General features: G+C 40.1%; 1 protein-coding gene across 1 annotated transcript; it reads right to left on the bottom strand.

Annotated features, from left to right (window-relative positions):
• Window positions 1-1,497: 1,497 nt before the first annotated feature.
• Kcna3 (potassium voltage-gated channel subfamily A member 3) lies at window positions 1,498-18,692 on the bottom strand. Its single transcript, XM_028859847.2, has 2 exons — window positions 15,270-18,692; window positions 1,498-7,168 (listed from the first exon to the last, which is right to left on the bottom strand). Exon 1 carries the CDS (start codon window positions 18,418-18,420, stop codon window positions 16,837-16,839), a length of 1,584 nt encoding a protein of 527 aa, XP_028715680.1. The 5' UTR covers window positions 18,421-18,692; the 3' UTR covers window positions 1,498-7,168; window positions 15,270-16,836.
• Window positions 18,693-22,118: the final 3,426 nt, after the last annotated feature.

Raw genomic sequence — 22,118 nt, 5'->3', positions numbered from 1 at the left:
CTTCATGTGAAAACATTTCTTATGCCAAGTGGGACCAGGTATAGACTCTGCCACGTGCTCATTTTCCTATCAATTATGGGTTTTGAGATCTCTGGATTATTTACTTTTTTTCTTTCTCTTGCTTCATTTAAAACAAATGGAAACAACAACAAACCTCCCTCCCCCAAACTTCTCTGACTTTAAATTTTAACAGAATGTTGCCATCTGGTTTTAGTCTGACTCCTTGGTTTCCATGACAGTCTTCTTCCATGATTCAAGCCAGGTATCATCTAGAGGGAACAAAAAGGAACAATTTCAAAACAGAATAAAGTAGCCTTCTTTTGACTAGTAAGACCTCTAACTAGTCAACTTAAAGGGGAGAAAGGCACAAGACTGGTAGAACTAAGCCCAGAAAATGAGATGATGTTCTAATGGCCCTAAGTCACAGAAGGTGTGAAGCATCATTTATATACTAACTTTTCAATGTTGAGGCACCCCAAAAATGTGGATTATCTTAGTTCAGAGTCTACCTACAATCACTTGGAAAAAACTTGAAAAATTTTGTTCCATATAATTAAAAAAATGATGGCTCATGGAGTTGGCAATTAGAATTGTACAGAAGGCTTAAAACAAAGTTATTTACTATAGAAAATGAAAGCTTAGAAGTAGATATGTTCTTTTCTTTTTTACAGCTAATCACCACACCTATAAGGCTGTTTAAATCTCCACTTGTTTTTGCCCGTTTTAGATAAAGTAAAATTCCAGATGGAAACAAGAGAGTGCCTGTTTTGATGATGTCGCCTTTGCTGACATTCCAAAAGCACAAACACATGGGAGGAGCTGCTGTTAGAGAAAGAATGAAGATCAACATTGCTGGGCACAAAATGATTGCAACGGTTAGGTGCTTGCTGGATGTTAGACTCTGCAGTAATCTAAAAAACAAAACAATACCGGAGACACAGAGAGACTGCATAGTAAAAATAAAATGTCCTGAACATCTCACTGTTCTGGATATAAATAATTACTCTCATACTCTACAAACTTTGGAATATCTGACTATCTATAATTCATCTGATAAAAATAGATGGATTATACTACACACTGACCATAATACCCCCACAGTGTTTTGAACAGGGCAGTATATAGATGAATGCGCTCACTATTTTTAAGTGAAGTAATGTCATGATTTACTCTATGACTGGAATAAGGTATAAAGGCTCAGCATTATTATTTAGTTTTCTTTTTTGACACTTTATTGGGATTCTAGAACTGTAAGATGGGCAATAGAATGACATCTAGGGAATGTTAGAAGAGGGAGGACAAGTGAAAAATAATCCAAAGGCAGCTAATGTCTTGGCGCAGTTGACAAGAGCTTCGCTTTTGATGTTTCTTCTTTTGCAAAAACAAAATAAAGGAATAAAAGGAGGGAAAGAGGAAAGGAGGGGGAAGGGAGAAAGAGAGAGAGGAGATGTATGAAGAAATGAAACAAATAGTCATTTGGAATTATTACTGCAATAGCACATTTCCAGGTATTTTATTGGATTCTGTTTTTAACATTTGCAATAAACACTTCAAGTGCAATGACAAATTAAAAAACAGTCATCACAAGAAAATATCACACAATCAAAACTCATAGGTAGTTACTTAACAAAAGGACCCAAATTAAGCAGAGAACATGGTGTATGAATTTACCTTTACATTACTACATGGTAAATTGACCTAACTCAATGTCAAAAGAAAATGAATATAAAAATATAAAATGCATGTTTGACATTGTAGTTAGAATACCATTGTTATTATGAATAACTATTACTTCATTTCATACAAAATAATACTTGATTGACTTATCTATTTAATGGGGAAAACTGAAGTCAATGGTAGGAAATATTAAATGCCAGTATAATAAACACCTTTCATTTAAATATTCACAGTTAACACTGCATTGCACAGAGAAGTACAGAACATATCACAGACTATTGATTTACAAGAGAAAGCAGTACTAGTGATATTTGAGAAAAAAAATGTAGTATCTGTCATGGATGAAAACATGACTGTTCTTTGTATTCAAACTGAGAAGTCATTGGGTTGTAATGTAACTTGGGAAAATCCTCAAGTACATCAATAAATGAGTGAAAAGCTTACCAGTATTTAGACTATGGCTAATGTTAACAAACTGCTGCTACCTATGATTTAATAATCCAGTATTTCCATATAGTTACTGGAAATGATAGCATTTCTTTAAAATATACACTCCCTCCCCAAATCCTTTCTCTGTCTTCTCCACTCATACAAAAACAAAAGACTAAAAAAATGATTGCTATGGGAGCCAAGTTTTTTCCCCCTTTGAATCAGAATTGCTGCAATTTCTCTAGTTGCTTTAAAAAAACTGTTCAGGAATTAGTTGTCACGATGGACTTTTTTTTTGGTTTTTCAAGATATGGTTTCTCTGTGTAGTTTTGGTGCCTGTCCTGGATCTTGCTCTGTAGACCAAGGTGGCTTCAAACTCACAGAGAACCACCTGGCTCTGCCTCCTGAATGCTGGGATTAAAGGCATGTGCCACCACCGCCCAGCCTCTATGATGGACTTTTTAAAAAGCAAGTGAAAAAGATGAAGGACATTGTTTAGTTTTGCGTGATGACATTAAACATGTATGAGGATGTATGCTTTGGGTGTGAGGACTTAACATGTCTTAGTGGGGAAATCTTTGGGTATTTCATGTAGGTAGATACAGTTTGGAAGTTATCTAAGAAGGTCTAAAACAATCCCAATGACTCCTTTTCACTAAAACCTTAAAATTTCAACATGTTTTGAAGTTTCATTTTGAAATATAATGGCAGTGATAAAGAACACACAATATGCCAGGGTGAAAAGTGTAAAGAGAATGACATTTAGAGCCACTTATGGGCACATGATCTGTGATAAGTCACTTGACTCTTTAAAACCTTGGCTGTTCTGTCTCTAAACTTCAGATGCTATTATGTCCGTGTGGACAGTGTTTTAGAAATTAAATAGAACATGTTGATGGTCTTTGCAATGCATAAGTATTCTATGAAAATAAACACATGTAGACTCCAAGAAACACTACATACACTGTTTGCTTTCCTTTGTGTGTGGTATATATTGTATGATACATATATAATATATAAGCTTTTTAAAAACACATGACAGCATTTATGGGGTAGTCCCCAAAATAGTCTATACAGTTCTATCACAGTTGAAAAAGAGGATATTCCTATTTGGTTTATTGTCACACAAATTTATGGCATTTAAGAAAAACACTTATACATTTTAAGTAAACTAAATACTTAAATTCCCCCACCCCCAACCCCAGCATGAAACAATCACACCATAGAAACAATTTACCAGAAAAGAAACACTATGGTTTGTTTAGCGTGGCCAGTTCACAAATGATTGTAGGGTACAGTATTAACATAGTATGCTGGAATCACCACTTAGCACATTTTATCAACTTCAAAGAAAAACGAAACTGATGAAGTCATTCCTCACGATCACGGACACAATCACATGTGTAAGAGACTAAGTTACACCTACGATGAAAATTGAGATTCACAAAACTAAAATGACCAGATTAAATGCTTTAGCTAATTGCTTCACTGGTCAAAATATACATTTCCTATTACAACAGAGGCTTTTGAAAGCTGCCCCCTTTTCTGAATGGAAGGGATCTAAGACTAACTTTATGGACAAATAATCTCAGTATGACAAAATATTTCTGTTATTCAATGGACCCCTACCACTTTAAATAACTTTCTAGTGTCTGGATTCCAGCATTCTTTTAACATATCTCTTCCTATACTAAAGCCAGCCACCAGAAAATACTCCCATTTTTAATGGGTATCGTCACTTGTTATCTCTGTTGTGCAAAAGATATAACCCTTCTTTCCCCAGTTGTCCACTAATGCCAAACAGAAGTGTTTGGGTTATCCCTGAATGTTTTTCTCACTCCTGAGCAAAACTAATTACAGTATGGCTCCATCGGGCCTCCTTTGTATTAAAAAATTCACGACATTTTATTAATATTCTTTTATATTATAGTTATAGCTTCTGGGACCAAAAGGGCATTAACTTTTAAATGTGACAAAATTGTATCTTACAGTCAGCTATAGTTCATTGGTATGCCAATATATCTGATTACTAAATTACAACAAGTTATTGAGAGTAGCTTGAGAAGACATTTGTTTAGGTAATTAACTCAACATTAAAAGATGAAATGACAAATTTTAATAATTCAGCCATATATGAAGGAGAATGAGGTTTAAGTTTTTTAAGTCTTGTCAAGGTCAAGTAGTAATATTAGGAATATAAATGTTTGAGTTCATAATCTATTCAGTTACTTGAGAACTATGTGGCATCGTAGTGACTGATGGAAGATCAATGCATATATGTTAAGAATCTAAAATGCTACGCAATGTTAAAAGATGAAAAGAAATATGCAGATCACTAAATTCAAATTTAAACTCTTCACTTTACAGATTAAGACATTGGAGTATTGAGAAGATAAAGGGACTTTCCTGGGGCAAATGGGTGATTGGCAGATCCAAGCATTGCATTGCAGATCCCCATGTGTAAAAAGATTAAAGAGATAATAAGGCAAACACTTCTGTTCTCCAGTCTTTTCCCACCCCTTTTCCTACCTTTAGTCTCATAATGTGCAATAGAGTTCCTGGGACCATTTCAGCATTTCATGCACACTTTGCAAATCACCTTAACATCCAATTAATGTTACCAACACCTGCCCCATCTTGTTAGCTATTTCATTAATCTGCTTCCCTTTGGGATGCCCCCCACCCCATTTTTCATGATCCTATTATAGATGAGTGAAAGATCTTAAAGAAGAAGGAATCCCATTTCCTCTTCTCACAATTTAAAGAAGGAGATATATTCATGGCACTTTCAAGGCTTAAATCTCATTTCAATTTATTCTTTAGAAATGCATAAAAATCTTAGTATGTAAGTATTCTTCAAAGAATTTTTAAAGAAATGTGTATAACAGGATTTGGTAGCTGGAAAGGGCTTTTGAGTTTGTTGAACCTGGCATGCCCACTCTGCAATTCAAGAAACCAAAGCCTAGCAAAGGTAATGACTTCCTGGGGTCCCAGAGGTAGGCAGTGGGTAAGAATGCCAGTATCCTGTTATCTAAGCTCATGCTATTTTTATCACTCATCATATGAATGTTTTGGTATGTTATATATCTGATACTGTTCTGTGCTTTTCTTTGGTGTGTGTGTGTGTGTGTGTGTGTGTGTGTGTGTGTGTGTGTGTGTGTGTGGTGTGGGGGGTAAAAGTCCAGGTTTTGTCTTTATTTGAACTGTAGCCTATAATCATGAAACAGATATACTATTACATATATTACATTGCTTAAAGTTGGGTCATTGTATGAAAGTAGTTCTTGCATAATTTTGCATCACCTACTGATCCTTACAAAAGCATCTGAACGTTTAAGAACCCCTGTTTTGATTCCATCCACAAGCATTGCTTTGCTGCTAACGGGGCTGAGACCCTCAGCTATGAGGAGTCAGATAATTGCAAAGGGCTGACTAGTCCCTGTGCCAGTATCTCTACCACATGAGTGAACACTAACAAAAACAAGGTGGCGGTGGCTATATTTTCACTTTAGTCACAACTATCTCTATTGGAGACTCACATCACTCAAATCAAAGATAGTTGTCATCCCTTTATCATCACTAAAATGACATTGGTATGGTCTCCATGTTCTGACCATGAAGAAATTGCCAGGAGATTATTAAAAATTCATTTTAGACGTTGCCTCAAAGAAAGTTACCTGGATTGTATTTCTACCTATTTGGAGGCTACTTGGTAAATGGCTGCTTAGTTAAGATTCTTATAGATGAATGAAATTCATCACTTGAATTTTTTAGGTCATCATAAAATTTATATTCCTGGCTTTGAAATTGATATATTTTCCATAGTAATTAAACTTCTAAAAGTACTCATTATTTTTATCCACTTGTTCAGGAGTATCTTGACAGTAAACTATGGAAATGAATAAAGTAGTGTACATACTAAATGTTCACAGTTTGACTTTCCATAAGGCTTATGAAATAATATACAAATAGCTACCATTCTGCTGAGATGTCACAGTAAATACAATAATGGCACAGAAGTTAAATGTTCCCAAATGGGACGCCATCTTTAGGACCTCCCAAGTCTCTTTTCCAACTAAAAATTTGCCCTTTCTTAATTGAAAAAGAGTTCCATTTCTAAAAGAATATAAAAATAGAAAATGAGGCAAAGAATATTTTACACATATAATTTTGAAGGAAAAGTTATAAACATCAGATGAGATATTACATATATCTCTAAGAATGTACTTTATCTCACTGTACCAAACATCCCATGAAAATAAAATAGAACTTGATATATATGAATTGTCTAAGTATAACTAAATATTGTAATTTTAGTCAACACAGACAAATTAAACATAGAGTAAGTACTAATACATTTTTGTAAAATTAAGGTCAACTAAAACCTACCTAAAATCTAATTTGTTAATCTATCATTTTGAATTAAAAAATAAAAGACTGTTTAATCAAGCAAGGCACATTTCTTTTAGGCAAGTCTGTCTTTAATACCATTCATCTGGGCACAGTGTTACTTTCACTTATTTGTGTGAATGGGCTAGTCTACCAATGGAAGCCTTTGGTATAATCACACACTCACAGATAAAGTTAAACCTAACCCAGAACATAGACTATAGGAACATGTTCACAATTAAATACAGTCCAATACTTAAATGAAAAAAAAAAAAACAACAACAACCAACCAACCAACAACAATAGTTGGCTTGTTAGAAACACATACAAGGTTATCTTTATCTGTGACACTGATTGTAGTTTTTGGATGATTTGACTCCACCAGAATGTCAACAGTTTGAAATGATACCTTAACATTTTATTTCTTTAATTTAAAATTTTTTAATGTCCTCTTTCTCTCCTGCTCGATATCATTCATACCATTTATAATATGAAGAGTACCCCCCAGCTTTGAGTTCTTTCTTCACATGGAGCATTTGTTAGAGATGTATCTGAATACTAACTGAAATGAAAATATGTAACTGTCACTGCACTCTCATCCAAGCAGTTTAAAGCTGAGCATCCTTTTGGTCAGGGTCACTCTGCAGTTCCTTATGTGGGGCTCTTGAGGGACCTGTTGGATAGAGAAGACTCAATAATTTACAGTGTATTTAACATTTGAAATTATAGAATTCATGCTAATAGAAACGTCCTATTCACTAATTTTTTAATTTTAGGTTTTCTTACTGTTACCTGTAAAGTTCAAAAAATTTCATTTTTTTGAAATGTTGTAGACCATATTTTGAATGACATCAACTTGTAAATTAGGAAGTTTAAGATTACTTTGGTTATAATTTTTCAACTAATACTGTGCCATTAGTCCAAACCAGTAGGATAGTATGCTTTTGGAAAAGAGAATTTATCCTTATCCTCAAGGCCATATGACAGGTTTACAGTGATTTTTATAAAGGTGTATTATCTTCTCAATGATTTCCAAAGATTTCTGGTTCTATCTCCTCTTGTGGTAAGCTAAAAATGAGAACTCTCTGAAGTGAACAAGCTTTCTGTCCTTAGAGAGGTGCTACATGGAGAGGAGTGGGGGTGAGGATCTGGGGGAGGGAGAAGAAGAAACAGAGAAAGGAAGGGGAGTGGGGAGAAAGTTGTGTGAGTGCTAGGGCCTAGACCCTTTTCATTACAAACCTAATAATCCTTAAAATATGACTATGTGCAGTTATCTATCACTTTAAAGAATTAAGACAACAAAACCTTCTCTATCAGGGGTTGTGGAGAACCAAGAAATAAAGGCTACATGTTTGGTGACCTCCCTTTCCTCCTACTAGAAAAACTCTTAGAAATACACAGTAATTTGTAAAACTATAAAAGGATAATGACAGTATGTTTTTCAGTTTTACCCAGAATCTAGATGGACTGTGGTACACAGCAGACAGTTTACATATTACAAAGGTAAGTCCCTACTGCTTTGAACAGTGTCTGACACACTGTGGGTCCTCATTATAGCTATGTTGAGTAAATACAAAGAGGATACTTGAAAATCAGCGTTAGGTAGTCAAAACATTTGCTTAATCTGTAATATAAAGGACACAGAGACTGCTAAATCTAGGTTGAATGTGGGAACATTATCTATCAGACTCATGGAGAAGATGGCTCCTCACACACACTTCTGGCTTTAGCAGATGTCCCTGAACCTTGGGTAAAATACCCAAAGACGAGGATCTGGAATTTTACTGTGCTTTTGATGGGAGAATTGTTCACTCATCAAGCTACATACCATAGGCCTACTGTGAGCTGGGCAATCACCTGCAGAAACACTTTTTTTGGTGGTATCGATTACACTTGGTCATATGGTTAATACTTTCTTTATACTATTTTTCTTGAGTAGAAATATTAAGAGTATATTCAAAATATACTTAATTTTTATTATGAAAATATGAAAACTCCCGTGATTTAATTATTAATTGCCACTAATAACATAAATGATCTGGTCTCCATTTTAGAACCTAAGCCCTCATTCTTTGCTCGTTGAGCCTACAGCCTATTTGTCTTGAAATGGTTCTGCCAGGTTTCACTTGTTTTGCTACTGTTACAACTCAGTAAAAGTGACTGGGCTTCCTGTTTTAAATCTCATTCGTGTCCATTACTTCCTGTGAAGGCCTTTGAAATTACTGATAATAATAATAATGTAGCACTGGGGCTGGGGGATGGCTCAGTTGGTAAAGAACTCGCTGCACAAGCACAGGGACCCGAGTTTGATCACCAGAACCCACGTGAAAAGGCAGGGCACAGTGGTATGTGCTTGTAAACCCATCCTGGGGGAGGTGGAGACAGGTGGAGACCCTGGGGCTGACTGGCCAGCCAGTCTAGCCTGCTTGGTAAGCCCCAGGCAAATGAGAGATCCTATCTAAAATACCAGGAGGATAGCTCCTGAGGAATGACACCCAAGGTTGGCCTCTGCTCTCTGTATACATGTGCACATACACCTGCATACATACACATGCACCCACACAAACACATATCCAGCAACATGCATGCATACATGTGCACACACACACACGTATCATACAGCATCTTAAGAGGTTATAAATGTGCATAAAGTTGTAATTCTATAGGAACAAAAAATAAAGGTGATATCTGGATTGTAATAAGGATGCTTGTGTTTAGTGGATAAGAAGTGGGTTGAAGAGAAATGAATAGACATTACGTATCAAAACCAATTCTATAAAAGAGACAGGAGGTACTGTGGAAAATGATGACCTATAATTAAAGACACCTGCTCAACAGGGGGACAAGAGTGGTCAAAGTTTAATAATTATTCATTTGCAAAGAAGCAACTCATAATTCTATCAAGTCCAAAATGAAAGAAATATAGACTCAGTCCACTGAACAACATGTATTTGATGAAAGGCCTGAAGTCATTCTAAAAAAATGTAGATTTATGGGAACTTTGTTCTTATGATGTATCTATATTTTTGACATCTATTAAAAGTCTTAAAATTGGCCACATTACCAGTAAGTTCTACAGTTCTAGCAGCTAAATGGTAATGAATGTTCCCAAAGACTAGAAAAATTTCTTCTCTATTATGTACAGTTTTCTGATTGAAGTCTTGGAAGTTATGAACTCCTGGCAAGCAACAAAAGGTTTAAACACAACAGTACATAAAGTTAGTAACATGAAAGATATGAGCATTGCCACAAAACAGGAAATTCATTGGAAAATGAGCTTGTGAAACTTAATCAATACTACTTTTAGTAACACGAAGAATATTTAAGTCTACTATTAATAAATATCTAAAATTCACAGATCTTAGTATGTAAGTAAAATATCCAAATTTGACACAGCATAATAAACTGCTCTTCTTAAATCAGTAAAAACTCTTGCAGCTAAAATGTCTATATAGACTCTAGAAATAAAGCAATTAAACTGCAGTTTTTATTTGGAGAAAATATGTGTCTTTAGTTTTCTGGGTAGATGGACCCTGCAAATGTGGCCATTTAGAAATCTGACATATGGGTACTAGCAAGAAGGCTCAGTGGGTAAAGGCACTTGCCACCAAGCCTGATGACCTGAGTTTGATTCTTGCAACCCACATTGTGGAAAGAGAGAACTAACTCCTGAAAGTTAGCTGTTTTCTCACCTCCACACTTATATTGTGGGGCTGTGGGGCATACCCACCCACCCACCCACAAAATACAAACACAATTGAAAAAATTAAAAGCATAAAAAAATAAGAAATTAAAATACTCATTTCTACTTTTTGTTCTATGTCATTTCTTTAAGAAGACCTAACAATATATTTACAGATAGAGTGTTGGGTCCTGTACAGACAGGCCTATTAGATAAGCTGTTGAAAGGAGTTTCTAACTTCTGTTGGTTTACATATGTAAACTCAAACATATATGTTGATTTTAATTTGTTGACACATTTAGTAAGAAAACTATGCCACCTGGATGTGCAGAAGAAATATCCAGTTCATCCACCTGTCTGATTTGCCTGGGGATGGAGATAATTCAAAAAGGAATATACAGAAATATTTCTTGGGCTGGAGAGAGGGCTCAGTGGTTAAGAGCACTGGTTGTTCTTCCAATAGTCCTGAGTTCAATTCCCAGCAACCACATGGTAGCTCACAACCATCTATAATGGGATCTGAGCTCTCTCTGGCATGCATGCAGACAGAGTACTCATACCTAGAAAAATACATAAACAAATAAAAATTAAAAAAAATGAGTGGGAGAAATATTTCTATTCAAATCAGCAGAATCATACTTCCTGCAAAGGAGAATACATCTGTAAGCAGACTGGCTAGGGAAGGTTGTGATGAGAAGGTAACACACCCAGGAGGCAATGGACTGAGTCATATGGATGGTGCTTCAGTGCTCGCGCATACGATGCAGAAGGAGCAGCCAGCACAAACCCTGCAAGGTGGAGATGACTTCTACATTTTAAAAAGAGCAAGAGGAGCACCGTGGATCAAGTGTCAGGAAGGCAAATCAGGCCAGAAGAGTTAGGGAATTACGTAGGGCCATGCAGGTCACTGTAAGGTCTGTATGGGAAGACTACTATGAGTTCAAGGTACACCTGGTCTACAGAGTGAATTCCAGGCTAATCATGTCCCAGACCAACCAACCAGTCAACCAACCAAAAAAAAAAGAAAAAAGAAAACCAAAATACAACAAACAAAAAGCCCCCAAAACCCCAACCAACCAGCCAACCAAAAGGAGAAAAAGATGGGTTTGATGATAACTTTCTTAGTTAAAAAAAAAAAAAAAAGCTGGTGGGGATCTCATCAGGAATTCCCCAGAGACTACGTACTGTGACAGTTCTAGTTACAAGCTCACAGGAAGAGAAAATGCTTCCCCTATTTCCATGCTTCCTTCCACAAATGAAGGTGGGACCTCACTGTCTGTAATGCCCAAACCCTGAATAAACAATTATTCATAACATTCTTCAGGTATGATGAAACACCATTCGGGGCTTATTCAACTACTAATGCCCAGAGCCCTAACTGTTTTCCAGGGCATTGTTCCTATTCTTCACATAGGTTATGATAACAGTACGGCACTCGAGAAAACAATGAAGCCTCTTTTCTAGGTCTCCTTTTTAAAGCATGTGATAGTGATGGTGCAAATTCTGAAGTGCAAGGAAAATGCACCTGATGGAGAGGTAAAGGGAGGAAGGAAGGAAGAAAAGGGAGGGAGAACATGAAAATACTCTTTTGTAAATATATTTTCTTTGCAATTTGGAAGAGAAAATTAGACCACAGCACGACTAAAACCCAAGCTAAACCGCTGTAAACATTCTAACAAGCTGGAATCATTAGGCTGTATTTGCAAGCTGAGAATGAGTATATGATGAATACTATTACCAAATGCTACACAACACTGACCATTTTCTGGCAGGAAGTTAAAATTTGTAACTAAGGTTTGAACTTTGTATAGCTTTCCATTCTTTTTTTTTTTTTTTAAATTTCTCCTGATTTACCTTTCCTCAAAGATAAATATCCTTACAGAAGTTCTATCATACACACACACACACACACACACACACACACACACACACACACACACACACGCATGCCACAGCACAAAATAGGAAATCCTACAAACCAGTAATTCTATATTCCTTAGTTGAAAGGGCCCATTATAAAACAGAAAGGAAAAAAAAATCCCACTCTAAGATGCCATACCTACCTAAATAGCTTTTTCCAGGTCTAGAACTTCTCACCTCTATCTCACAGTGTTTCTGTAAGTCTTCAGATTGGGGGGCACATGCTTTTTTGAATTTTTTAGTGGGAGGTGTTATTACTTCTGATAACAGCCGAGAGGTGGAAAGGGCTTGAAACTGCTGTAGACAATGTTGAAAACTTCAACGTGTAGAAAATATAGTTCTCAAAGGAGTGACCTATTGATGTGTGTCATATATACTGTAGTTATATGCTGTGTACAAAGCTGTTGCTTGGGTGTGCTATATGACAAACATGTAAATAAGCTTTATGTAAATCATGACTTTAAATTTCCTTTACTGTGCATGCAAAAGTTGATCAATCCTGAAATTCTGTTTAGAAGCTTAGAAATGACACTTTCTTTTACACGTCGGTGTCCTGTTTTGTCGCCACAGTTAGCGGATGTTTGAATTTGGGTAAATGAGTTTAAAACACCACACAAGGAAAAAGAAACAACAAATGTCAGCTTCTATGGTTTGCTCTGGATCACTGGCTGTGGGGCACAGACATCCTCCCAAGGTAGTGTTGAGTTGGACTGACCCAGCCACATAACTCACAAGAATCTCTTTTCAGCACTTAAGATGTTCAGCTAAGTTCAACAGTGAAGCCTGTAACTGGCAAAGCTAATTGGCATAGGCAGATGTACATTCATTAGTACACACTCTAAAACTCAAATCCCTATCTATTTTCACAATATAAAAGATTTAGAACCTTGGTGAAGGGGCTACATCTAGTATACATGACAAAATTGTGTCCTAATGTTTTTTGAGCAGTCTCTTAATGACTCAGGGAGTGGCTAGCTGAGCCACCAATGTCAGAAGTTTCTGTGACCTGGGAACCTCCTGCTTTCTGTCCTGTTGTGAGCAATTTGTAGTTTCTTGCAAGAGTCAAAATGTTTACATTAATTTCTGGCATGGTTCCTCAGAAACCTAACCAAAGTACAGAGAACAAAAAGCATAGTAATTTATATCATATTGCCAACTAAAACACATGTGACTAGGAAATAAATAAAAAAATTGAGAAACATCCTTGTCCTGGTGGGTATCCCTAACATTACTGATAATAGCTTCTAAGGTTAAATCCAGATACATCAATTATATTAGAAGGAAAGTCAATCTCTGTCTGACTTAAATAACTTAGGTTTGATTCTCCTGGTTACACACATCTTATTAAGAAAGGGTTAATTTTCAGTGTGCTGAAGACAATAGGTTTCTACACATTAATTAGTAACATGGACTGAAGTCAAATTTAAAAGCCCAAGAGATTTATTTTATTTTTCAAGACTCCCAATAAAACTAGCATTTGTTTTAGAGTCATAATGACCTGGCTTTTAACTGTGGCTGGGTGTTTCACTAGCTCGAAGTCATAGGGAATCACTTTAGCATCCATCATCTAGCTTTCACCCCCCTTAAAATGAAGTTAATGGCACTTGCCTTACAGAACTGACAAGTGTCCAGGGCATTGTTGATCCTTAAAAAAAGGTTAATTGTGTTACTACAAAAAGGAAATTACTGATTTATCATTCACAAAAATTTGTATTGATTATATAATGTTCATAAGTAGTGATCACAAAATAATGCAATCTCTTGATTTGATGTATGTCATGAAATTATTTAGTATGACCAACGTATGAAGTACTATTGATTACTTTGATATTACAGAAAAGAAACTAAGGAACAGAGAAGTTATGTAATGTTCTCAAGGTCATGCAGTAGAAACAGGAGACAAACCCTGCTGTATGACTGCAGCACAGCTTCTTTCAGCCCCTTCAGTAAGAGCCAGGGGTTACTCATGTCAGAGGAGAGCGTTCACCTCACAAACACCAGGCCCTACTTCCCGGGCTAGGCACCAGTACCCCAAACATCAAGCATCCCCAAATCAAAACACAGAACCTATAACCTTTAAGGAGTTTCCAATATGGCGACAGGAAGCAATTACATCACCTGAAAGCTATGACTCAAAACCTGTACTAGTTCTCTGGTTAACAAAAACAAAAGGTCTCCTTCAAACTCCTCTTATTTAAGAAGCACAAAAAATATGGGCTAATGTAATTTGTTTATGGAATTAATCAAGGTGCCTACATTTCAAATGAATAATAAAAGTGTTACCTTTATGTTAGTCTTTTATGTGATTGCTCTAATGTGTCTGTGTCAAGATGTGTCATGAAAGGAATGTCTCTCTACCAAGAATATCAACTATTAGAACACAATGTGGATCAATGCCCAAAGAAAATCATACAGGCAAAGGAAAGTAGGTAGAAATCCTGTTCAGACACAAAGAACAAACAACCAGGTAGATAAAGAATTATTGCCTCTGTCTGTCTTTTTTTGTACATTTCCCTTATATTTCCTGTTATAGTCTCCATTAATATCTCCCACTCTCTCAAATGCACACACACGTTAGGTAGGCTTATGAGAGATTACCTGAAATGATTTTATGAGCTTTAAACATGAGGTGACTGTCATGTACTCTGAGGGACAGACTACTTACTTTTGTGCCACTAAACCCCAAAGCAGCTGTATATAATTCATACAACACACATAAAGCAAAATGACTATGTTGAAGTAAAATGCCAATCCTATTTCAATTTTAAGTATTTGCTTCAAGAACTATCCTGCTGACACTAAGTTACTTGTGTAAATTAAAACTGGACTACTAACCCAGCAGTAGGGTCTGCCTTTTATTCATTTTAAAGGGGAAACCAATTGTTAAGAAGCCAAATGGGTTGGTTAAAGTAATAGAATAATTTTCAGGACAGCCTGGGGGAAAGCTGTTCAGAGGAGAATTTTCTGTATGCTTTTGCAATGAACAATGGAAACCAAAAGATAACCAGAAACCGGGGGAAAATGGAAAAAAAATTCATAATGATCTTTTCAAAGGCCATTTGGCATGCAATATAAAACTGTCTATTTTGCAAATATAAACCCAGTTATGAATGAAATTTCCCTGGCTCCCTGCAAAAAGGACCACTCTTAAGAGACACAGCACACTGCTCACCTGATTCTGTCTGTTTGCTGGCACCCCTCAGCATGTGGCTGAAATTTGCAGGTGTTCTCTCAAGGTCTGGCTATTTCCTGATCCTCCTTTTAATTGACTATAATCCGCTCAATGAAATCTGCATTCCTCATATATTTGAGGTTAATTTTGCTTTTCAAGTGCTGTGGTGGTGACAGTCCTGTTGTGGGGTCTGGATGTGTTTCTTTTTTAACGAGGAAATCTGAAGGTATCTTGCAGTAAGACTTTGGGTACACCGACTTTCACTTGCTTATGTACAGAACATGTTTATATTGCTGTTTTCATTTCATCTGTTGGCTTGCCATTTCTCTGTAAGAAGCATCTTTAAAAATTGTTAGCAAATAACTGACATTTAATTCAGATCCTGCCTTGTTGTGGCTTACACATAACATTCCAAATATGATATTTTCCTTTTTTGATTCAGTCATTATGGGATAACATCAATGACTTATATAAAATATAAAAAAACATTTTGAGATCCATTTCACCTCTTTATCATCTTGATTTGTGCGGTTTATTCAAATAGTGTTTTTTTTTTTCTTATGAAATCATATAAGTAGGAACCATCTGGAAAGGTTACTGTGGAAACAGCAAGGCCTGAGGGGGGTGGGGCTAAAGAGCAAAAGATGCCATGACAACCTTTTTCGGGTTTCCCAGGAAACATGGGTTGCTATGGGAACTGCATCAGTCAGGTCCGAATTAGTAACTTCCGCTGGAAGGGGTGTCTGCCACTTTAATCTTCTTGTGACACCGAAGCATCTTATCTCTCACATACATTAGGAATTTTTGTGGTTTCTCTTGGCAGCACTGTAAACGAGTTTCTAGGCTGTTGCAGATGTCGGCTGGGGCACGCACTCACAACTTCACTAGAATCCGGGTCTCATCCTTTCAAAATGCTTTGCAAACTCCCAAGAGTTAACACTCGTATCAGGACATTTGGGCCATCTCCCTTTTGGTTCAAAGTTATTGCGAACCTCCAATTCTTAGAGGAGAGATTCAAACTGAAAGACCAGTCAAAAACAAAATAAATTTATGGTGGGTTTATAAGTCATGGCTGTAGTTAGACTTTCTGTCCACATATCTAGAGGTCAAGTAATTAAATAGTAATTAAATCCACAAACAGAATGAAAGGTCCACCAAACAGGAGCATCATTTAAGTTCTGCCTCCTTTACTCAGTAAAGAAACAACTATCTTTTGATTTTGAGGTTAAACAGTTACTCTGAATCTTGAGTTTCATTTCCTCCCAGGATGTAGCTTTTCATAGGGCGTGCACTAGAAGTCAAGCTTTAATGTAAGTTTGTTGGTCACAAAATTAAAAGACAGGGAGAGAGGGAGAGGGAAAAAAAGAGCTGAGAGAATGCAGCCCACTTGCAGAACAGACACCTGTTTCAGTATGAAGCAGTAGGGAGAGGGAGAATGAAGTGTGCTTTGCCACTTCACGTCCTTTCCTTGATGAATGGTCTGGAGATGTATAAATCAAGGGTATACACAGACCAAGGGAGCACGTTCCACACAATACTGGGCACAGTATGTCATCGGTATCATATATTAGACATCAGTGAATATCTTTTTAATGTTGACACAGGAGTTGGGATTATTGTTCGTGGTGCACGTGGCAGTGGAGTTTCCCGTTTTGAAAGGTGTCTGGGGGAAAGCGCTGTGGTTCATACCCCCCTCTTCGATCACCATATACTCCGACTTACTCAGGGTGGAGTTACTCCGGGCTTTTCGGAGCTCCTCAGCTGAAGAGGAGAGGTGCTGGCAACTTCCCACGTGCATGTACTGGGCTTGCTCTTCCCCTTCTGTCTCCCGGTGGTAGAAGTAATTGAAGTTGGAAACAATTACAGGGACTGGCAGTGCAATGGTCAAGACACCTGCGATGGCACAAAGAGAGCCCACAATCTTGCCTCCTATGGTCACTGGGTGCATATCACCGTAACCGACAGTTGTCATGGTTACCACTGCCCACCAGAAGGCATCCGGGATACTGTTAAAACCCGAAGAAGGGTCGTCTGCCTCAGCAAAGTAGACGGCACTGGAGAAGAGGATGACCCCTATGAAGAGGAAGAAGATGAGCAGCCCCAGCTCTCGCATGGAAGCCTTCAGTGTCTGCCCCAGGATCTGCAGCCCCTTAGAGTGGCGGGAGAGCTTGAAGATGCGGAAGACCCTTACTAGGCGGATGACCCTCAGGATGGCCAGAGACATGGCTTGCTGCCCATTACCCTGTCGCTCAGCCAGCTCAGTGCCCAGAGTGATGAAATAAGGGATGATGGCCACAATGTCTATGAGGTTCATGATATTTCTGGAGAAGGTGGCTTTACTGGGGCAAGCGAAGAACCGCACCAGCAGCTCAAAGGAGAACCAGATGATGCACAGGGTTTCCACCACAAAGAAGGGGTCTGAGAAGCTGGAGGCCCCAGAGGCTACCCCCGACGTGCTGTTGTTGGTGGCCTCGAACACGTCCTGGGACTGGGAGGCGGGGTAGTCTTTCTCGTCGCGGAACTCGGGCAAGGTCTCCAGGCAGAAGATGACAATGGAGATGAGGATGACCAGCACCGACACGATGGCAATGCCCCGGGCCGGCCCCGAGCTCTCGGGGTATTCGAAGAGCAGCCACACCTGGCGCTGGAAGTCTCGGCGGGGCAGGGGCCGCTCCTCCTCCCGCAGGAAGCCCTCATCCTCACGGAACTTCTCCATGGCCTCTTCGCCCAGCTGGTAGAAGCGGATCTCCTCGGAGAAGATGTCGATGGGCACGTTGACCGGCCGGCGGATGCGGCCCCCGGACTGGTAGTAGTAGAGGATGGCGTCGAAGCTGGGTCGGTTGCGGTCGAAGAAGTACTCATTGCGAAGCGGGTCGAAGTACCGCATGCGCCGCTTGGGGTCGCCCAGCAGCGTCTCGGGGAACTGGCAGAGGGTCTTGAGCTGCGTCTCGAAGCGCAGCCCCGAGATGTTGATGACCACGCGCTCCCCGCAGCAGTCCTGCTCGCCCGCGGCGGGCAGCGCGGGCGGCAGCGGCTCGTAGCGGTCGCAGCCGCCGCCACCGCCGCCGCCGCCACAGCCACCCTGAGGCGGGTCCCCACCGCCACCCGCCGCCTCTGGCTCCAGCAGGTGGTCCCCGGGCACCACGGTCATGTCTGGCGGCAGCTCGGTGCGGCCGGGGCTCTGCAGGGTGCGCGCGCCGCCGCTCCCGGGGTCCTGCGCAGGGTGGGCGCGGTGGCGGGTGGAGGGCTGCGGCGGCCGAGCGCGGGAGGCGGCGGGGCTCTTCTTCCTTGCAGGCGGCGGCCGGCCCAAGTCGCTCCTCCTCGAGCTCCCCGCCCCACCGCCGCCTCCGCCCCGCGAGCCCGGCCCGCCGCCTGTTGCTGCGGCTGCAGCGAGGCTCTGTCTGGGGCTGGCGCGGTGTGCGGGCTGGCTGCACGGTCCAGACGCCTCCTCCCTCCTCCGCACCCCTCCCGCGGGGCGCGCGCCCGCTTCGCCGCCGCCGCCGCCGCCGCCCCCAGGTTTCCCGCCCACCGCGCGCGCGCCGCGCCTCCCGCTTCCCGGGCCGTGCTCCTTGCGGTTCTTTGTCACTGGGTCTCCTCCAATTTGCACCCCCTTTCCCTAGACCCTCCCGATCCTCTACCCAGCCAGACTGGCCTTGGAGGAACCTCGCCGCCTGGCCTCATTCCTGGGCTCCACTTGCTCTGGACAGCGCGCATTCCCTTCCCGCGCGTGGCCCAATCTCAGGGCTGTTAGATCTGTTGAAGAACCACACCTCGGCCCTGGGATGCGGCCCCCCCGGCCCTTCACACTTTGCCTGGGCAGGGGGAAGGGCAAGTTCCAGTTGAGCAGGTAGCAGGAGGCCCAGGCAAAGGAGGAAGCAGGGCCATAAGGTGCCAGGCCTTCTGACCCTGAATGTTGTGGGAGGAGGGGGTGAAGGCTAGGTGGTTAGCCTGGGCAAGAGGTGAGTCTGGGGCCAGCATCCGGATTTTGGAGGATAGAAGACTGCTAAAACCTGGTATTGTGGGTACTGTAAACGGTTGTGTTTGGACAGGAAGACCAACTGAGTTAATGGGTACGTAGGGTCTGAAGTCTTCCAAGAGTCTAAAAAGAGGGTCCTTAGAAGCGTTCATAGATCCTACTTTTGTAAGGGCTAGTTCACCCTGGACAGAATCAGGACTAAGTTTCTGGCTGGAATTAGTGAGGGCAGCCTGATTTTTAAAAGTTTATTTTACTTTCAGTGGGAAAATAAGAGGGGGAATGGTAATGAAAATCCACCACATCTCATCTATGTGGTTAGATAACTCAATGGTTTGTCTGCTGCGGGACAGACATGAGCAGCACGTCTGTCCCGATTTTATTTAATGTCTGCCCCTCGATTTTATTTAATGCAATGCCTCCTGTCCTTGTGGCGGGGAACTTGCCTCGGTTTTAGCTGCTAATGTGGGAATGGCTTCATTTTGCAGCTTGTGTCCCTCCCTCTTGCTTGATCTGGGCCTAAAGAAAACATGTATCCCCTGTAAACTGTTTCCCCAAACTGTTGTGGTTGTTTTAAGCCTAACTTCTGCCTCCAGACGTTTTAGCGACCCCAAGTATAAGTACTGGAGTTACAAAATTCTGTTTTGAATCATCACAATCATTTGCAAAAGAGGAACTGTTGTCTAGACATCTATCTACTCATTCCCTGAAGTGATCTGAAGATGCAATTTGATGTAAGAGTGATTGGTGGCCATCTTTCCCTACCACCTCTCCCAGGCACCAAACTCTACTATAGACCGGGCTTTGCGCACCTTCTGTTCTTAGCAACCATCAAAGCACCTTGGGAATCATGAGAACTCATCATTTGTTTGTTGAGTCGAATTCCCCAACAACCGATGCTTTGCACTTCTCTCTGCTCCAGGCAGACATTTCTTCTGTGGAGTCCAGGACCCTACGGTGATTCTTGGGATGAGGAGTGAGGTGGAAGCTGAGCCAGGGTTGCAGTCACCCTACAGGTTTCTGCAGCCGGTACTTGCAGGGGTATAATAAGTACCAGATTCTTTATCACTCCTTCATCTTCTACTTTACATCCAGCCCTTTGCTGGGCTTTGCAGAGTTAAGTATATTGTCAGATGAAAATACCGGGCAACCCTATAAATCCCTCTTAAACACACAACTTCAGAGCTATGTGTTGTGTGATGGTCACCACATTATTTTATATATTATGTTAGCTGGTGATTAGGGGAGCAGTTGAGCGGATGTTCATATATGTAAATCTAAGGATGAGAAAGAAAGACTGCATCCTGCAAGGATAGCTCACTGAAAGGCAAAGACCCTATTTTTAAAGACTGAATGTTTCATGCACTTCTATGTCTGACTTAGAAGGTGATTTATTCTTCCTTTTGCAGGAATTAATATTGAAATTAATATTAATCAATGGCAAAGGAGACTAGAGCAGAGGATGGTCCTGTGATGGATGGTCACAAGTTTCTCCCGGCTGGGAAGTGTCTTGCTTTCAGAAATGACTATTTCCACTTCTTTCATAGGTTTGCCTTGTCTGGAGGACTCTGATGACAGGCTTGTCCAGACAGCCCTTATTTTGTATTTGAGACCCTGAGAAATTTAGCAGTTTGCTCAGCCTGCATAGCCAGTGAGTGACAGAGCCAGTCCTAAAATCTTGGATTATTTCCAAATCTAGTGTTTGCAGTATTCTATCACACTGGGAACCTCTCATGCTGATCACTGTGAGCACTTGATAAATACTGGATTTCTAAGAGCAGCCTATTTGCTTCTGATTGCTGACTGTTCGCTTTCAATTCATATTTATTTTAACCGAAAACCACTGCCTTTTAATGGCTACTCGGCCGCCTATGGGAAATGAGTTGGTGGGTGCGTTCCAGCCCTGTTGGACAACAGAATCCATTGGAACAAATCAATGTCAAAAGTGGCACTTCAGGGGGAACACATACCATTTATTAAGTACCCCCCAGGGGAGTAGCTCAAAGTGATTTGATAATGTCTCATTAATGCTCATGACACCCCTGTGGGATAATAATAATATTATTATAATGTTTAAGTGCAGAACTGTGGCAAAGCAAACAGCTTCTCAGAGCCTATTCAGGATTACTTAGTACTTATGTCTTCAATGTTCAAATCCAAGTAAAGCCACCAGGTTTGCAAGTAGCAAGGGAATCTTGGCATTTGGTCTTTCGATTTTGCTCTATGCATAGCACTGGCTTCTGACTGACCACAGCAGGACTAGAAATAACTCTCCATTTGCTCACCAGATGGGAAACAACATCTGGGAGGAGCTCTGGAGTATTTGAGATTGTGAAAGGATTAGGAAATATTCTAATCCACATTCATAGATGAGAGAACAGAGAAAGAACACTTACCCAGATACTAGGTGTTGTGCCTTACGAACTTTAAATATAGATCTTGCCCTTATTGAGAATAACCTAGAATTCAGAAGAAAGACTATAAACCTGTGGAAAAATTTCAGTACTTTTAGTTAACATGCAAAAAAAACTGGTATAGAAATAGCAGAAGAAATAAACCGTAGCCATTCAGCCTTCTGAAGCCAGGCAGGGCCATGCTGATTGTCAATCATGTCAAGCTAGTTTCTATTGCAGTCTTCATGCTTGCTCCTCTCTGTGCCTCAAATGCTCCCTCCCCAGATTTTCACATGGCTTGCTCTGTATCTTCATGCAAAAAGTAAAAAAGGCCTTCCATTACCACTACTACCTGATTTTAAATTAATACTCTCTCCTTTTCCATCTGCAGTCTGTTGTCTACTTTCCTCCCTTTGCATTAATTTACTGAAATTATATTTTGTGTTTTTATTCACATGTATCAGTTATATACAATAATGGCTT

The sequence above is a fragment of the Peromyscus leucopus genome, chromosome 6 (genome assembly GCF_004664715.2).
Source record: "Peromyscus leucopus breed LL Stock chromosome 6, UCI_PerLeu_2.1, whole genome shotgun sequence".
NCBI classification, from domain to species: Eukaryota; Metazoa; Chordata; class Mammalia; order Rodentia; family Cricetidae; genus Peromyscus; species Peromyscus leucopus.
The sequence above is the reverse complement of the archived record's forward strand: the minus strand, read 5'-3'. Positions and strand labels throughout refer to the sequence as shown.

Bases quoted from the DNA above. Each gene is read 5' to 3' on its own strand.
- Kcna3 (XM_028859847.2), bottom strand. From the start codon at position 18,420: ATGACCGTGGTGCCCGGGGACCACCTGCTGGAGCCAGAGGCGGCGGGT.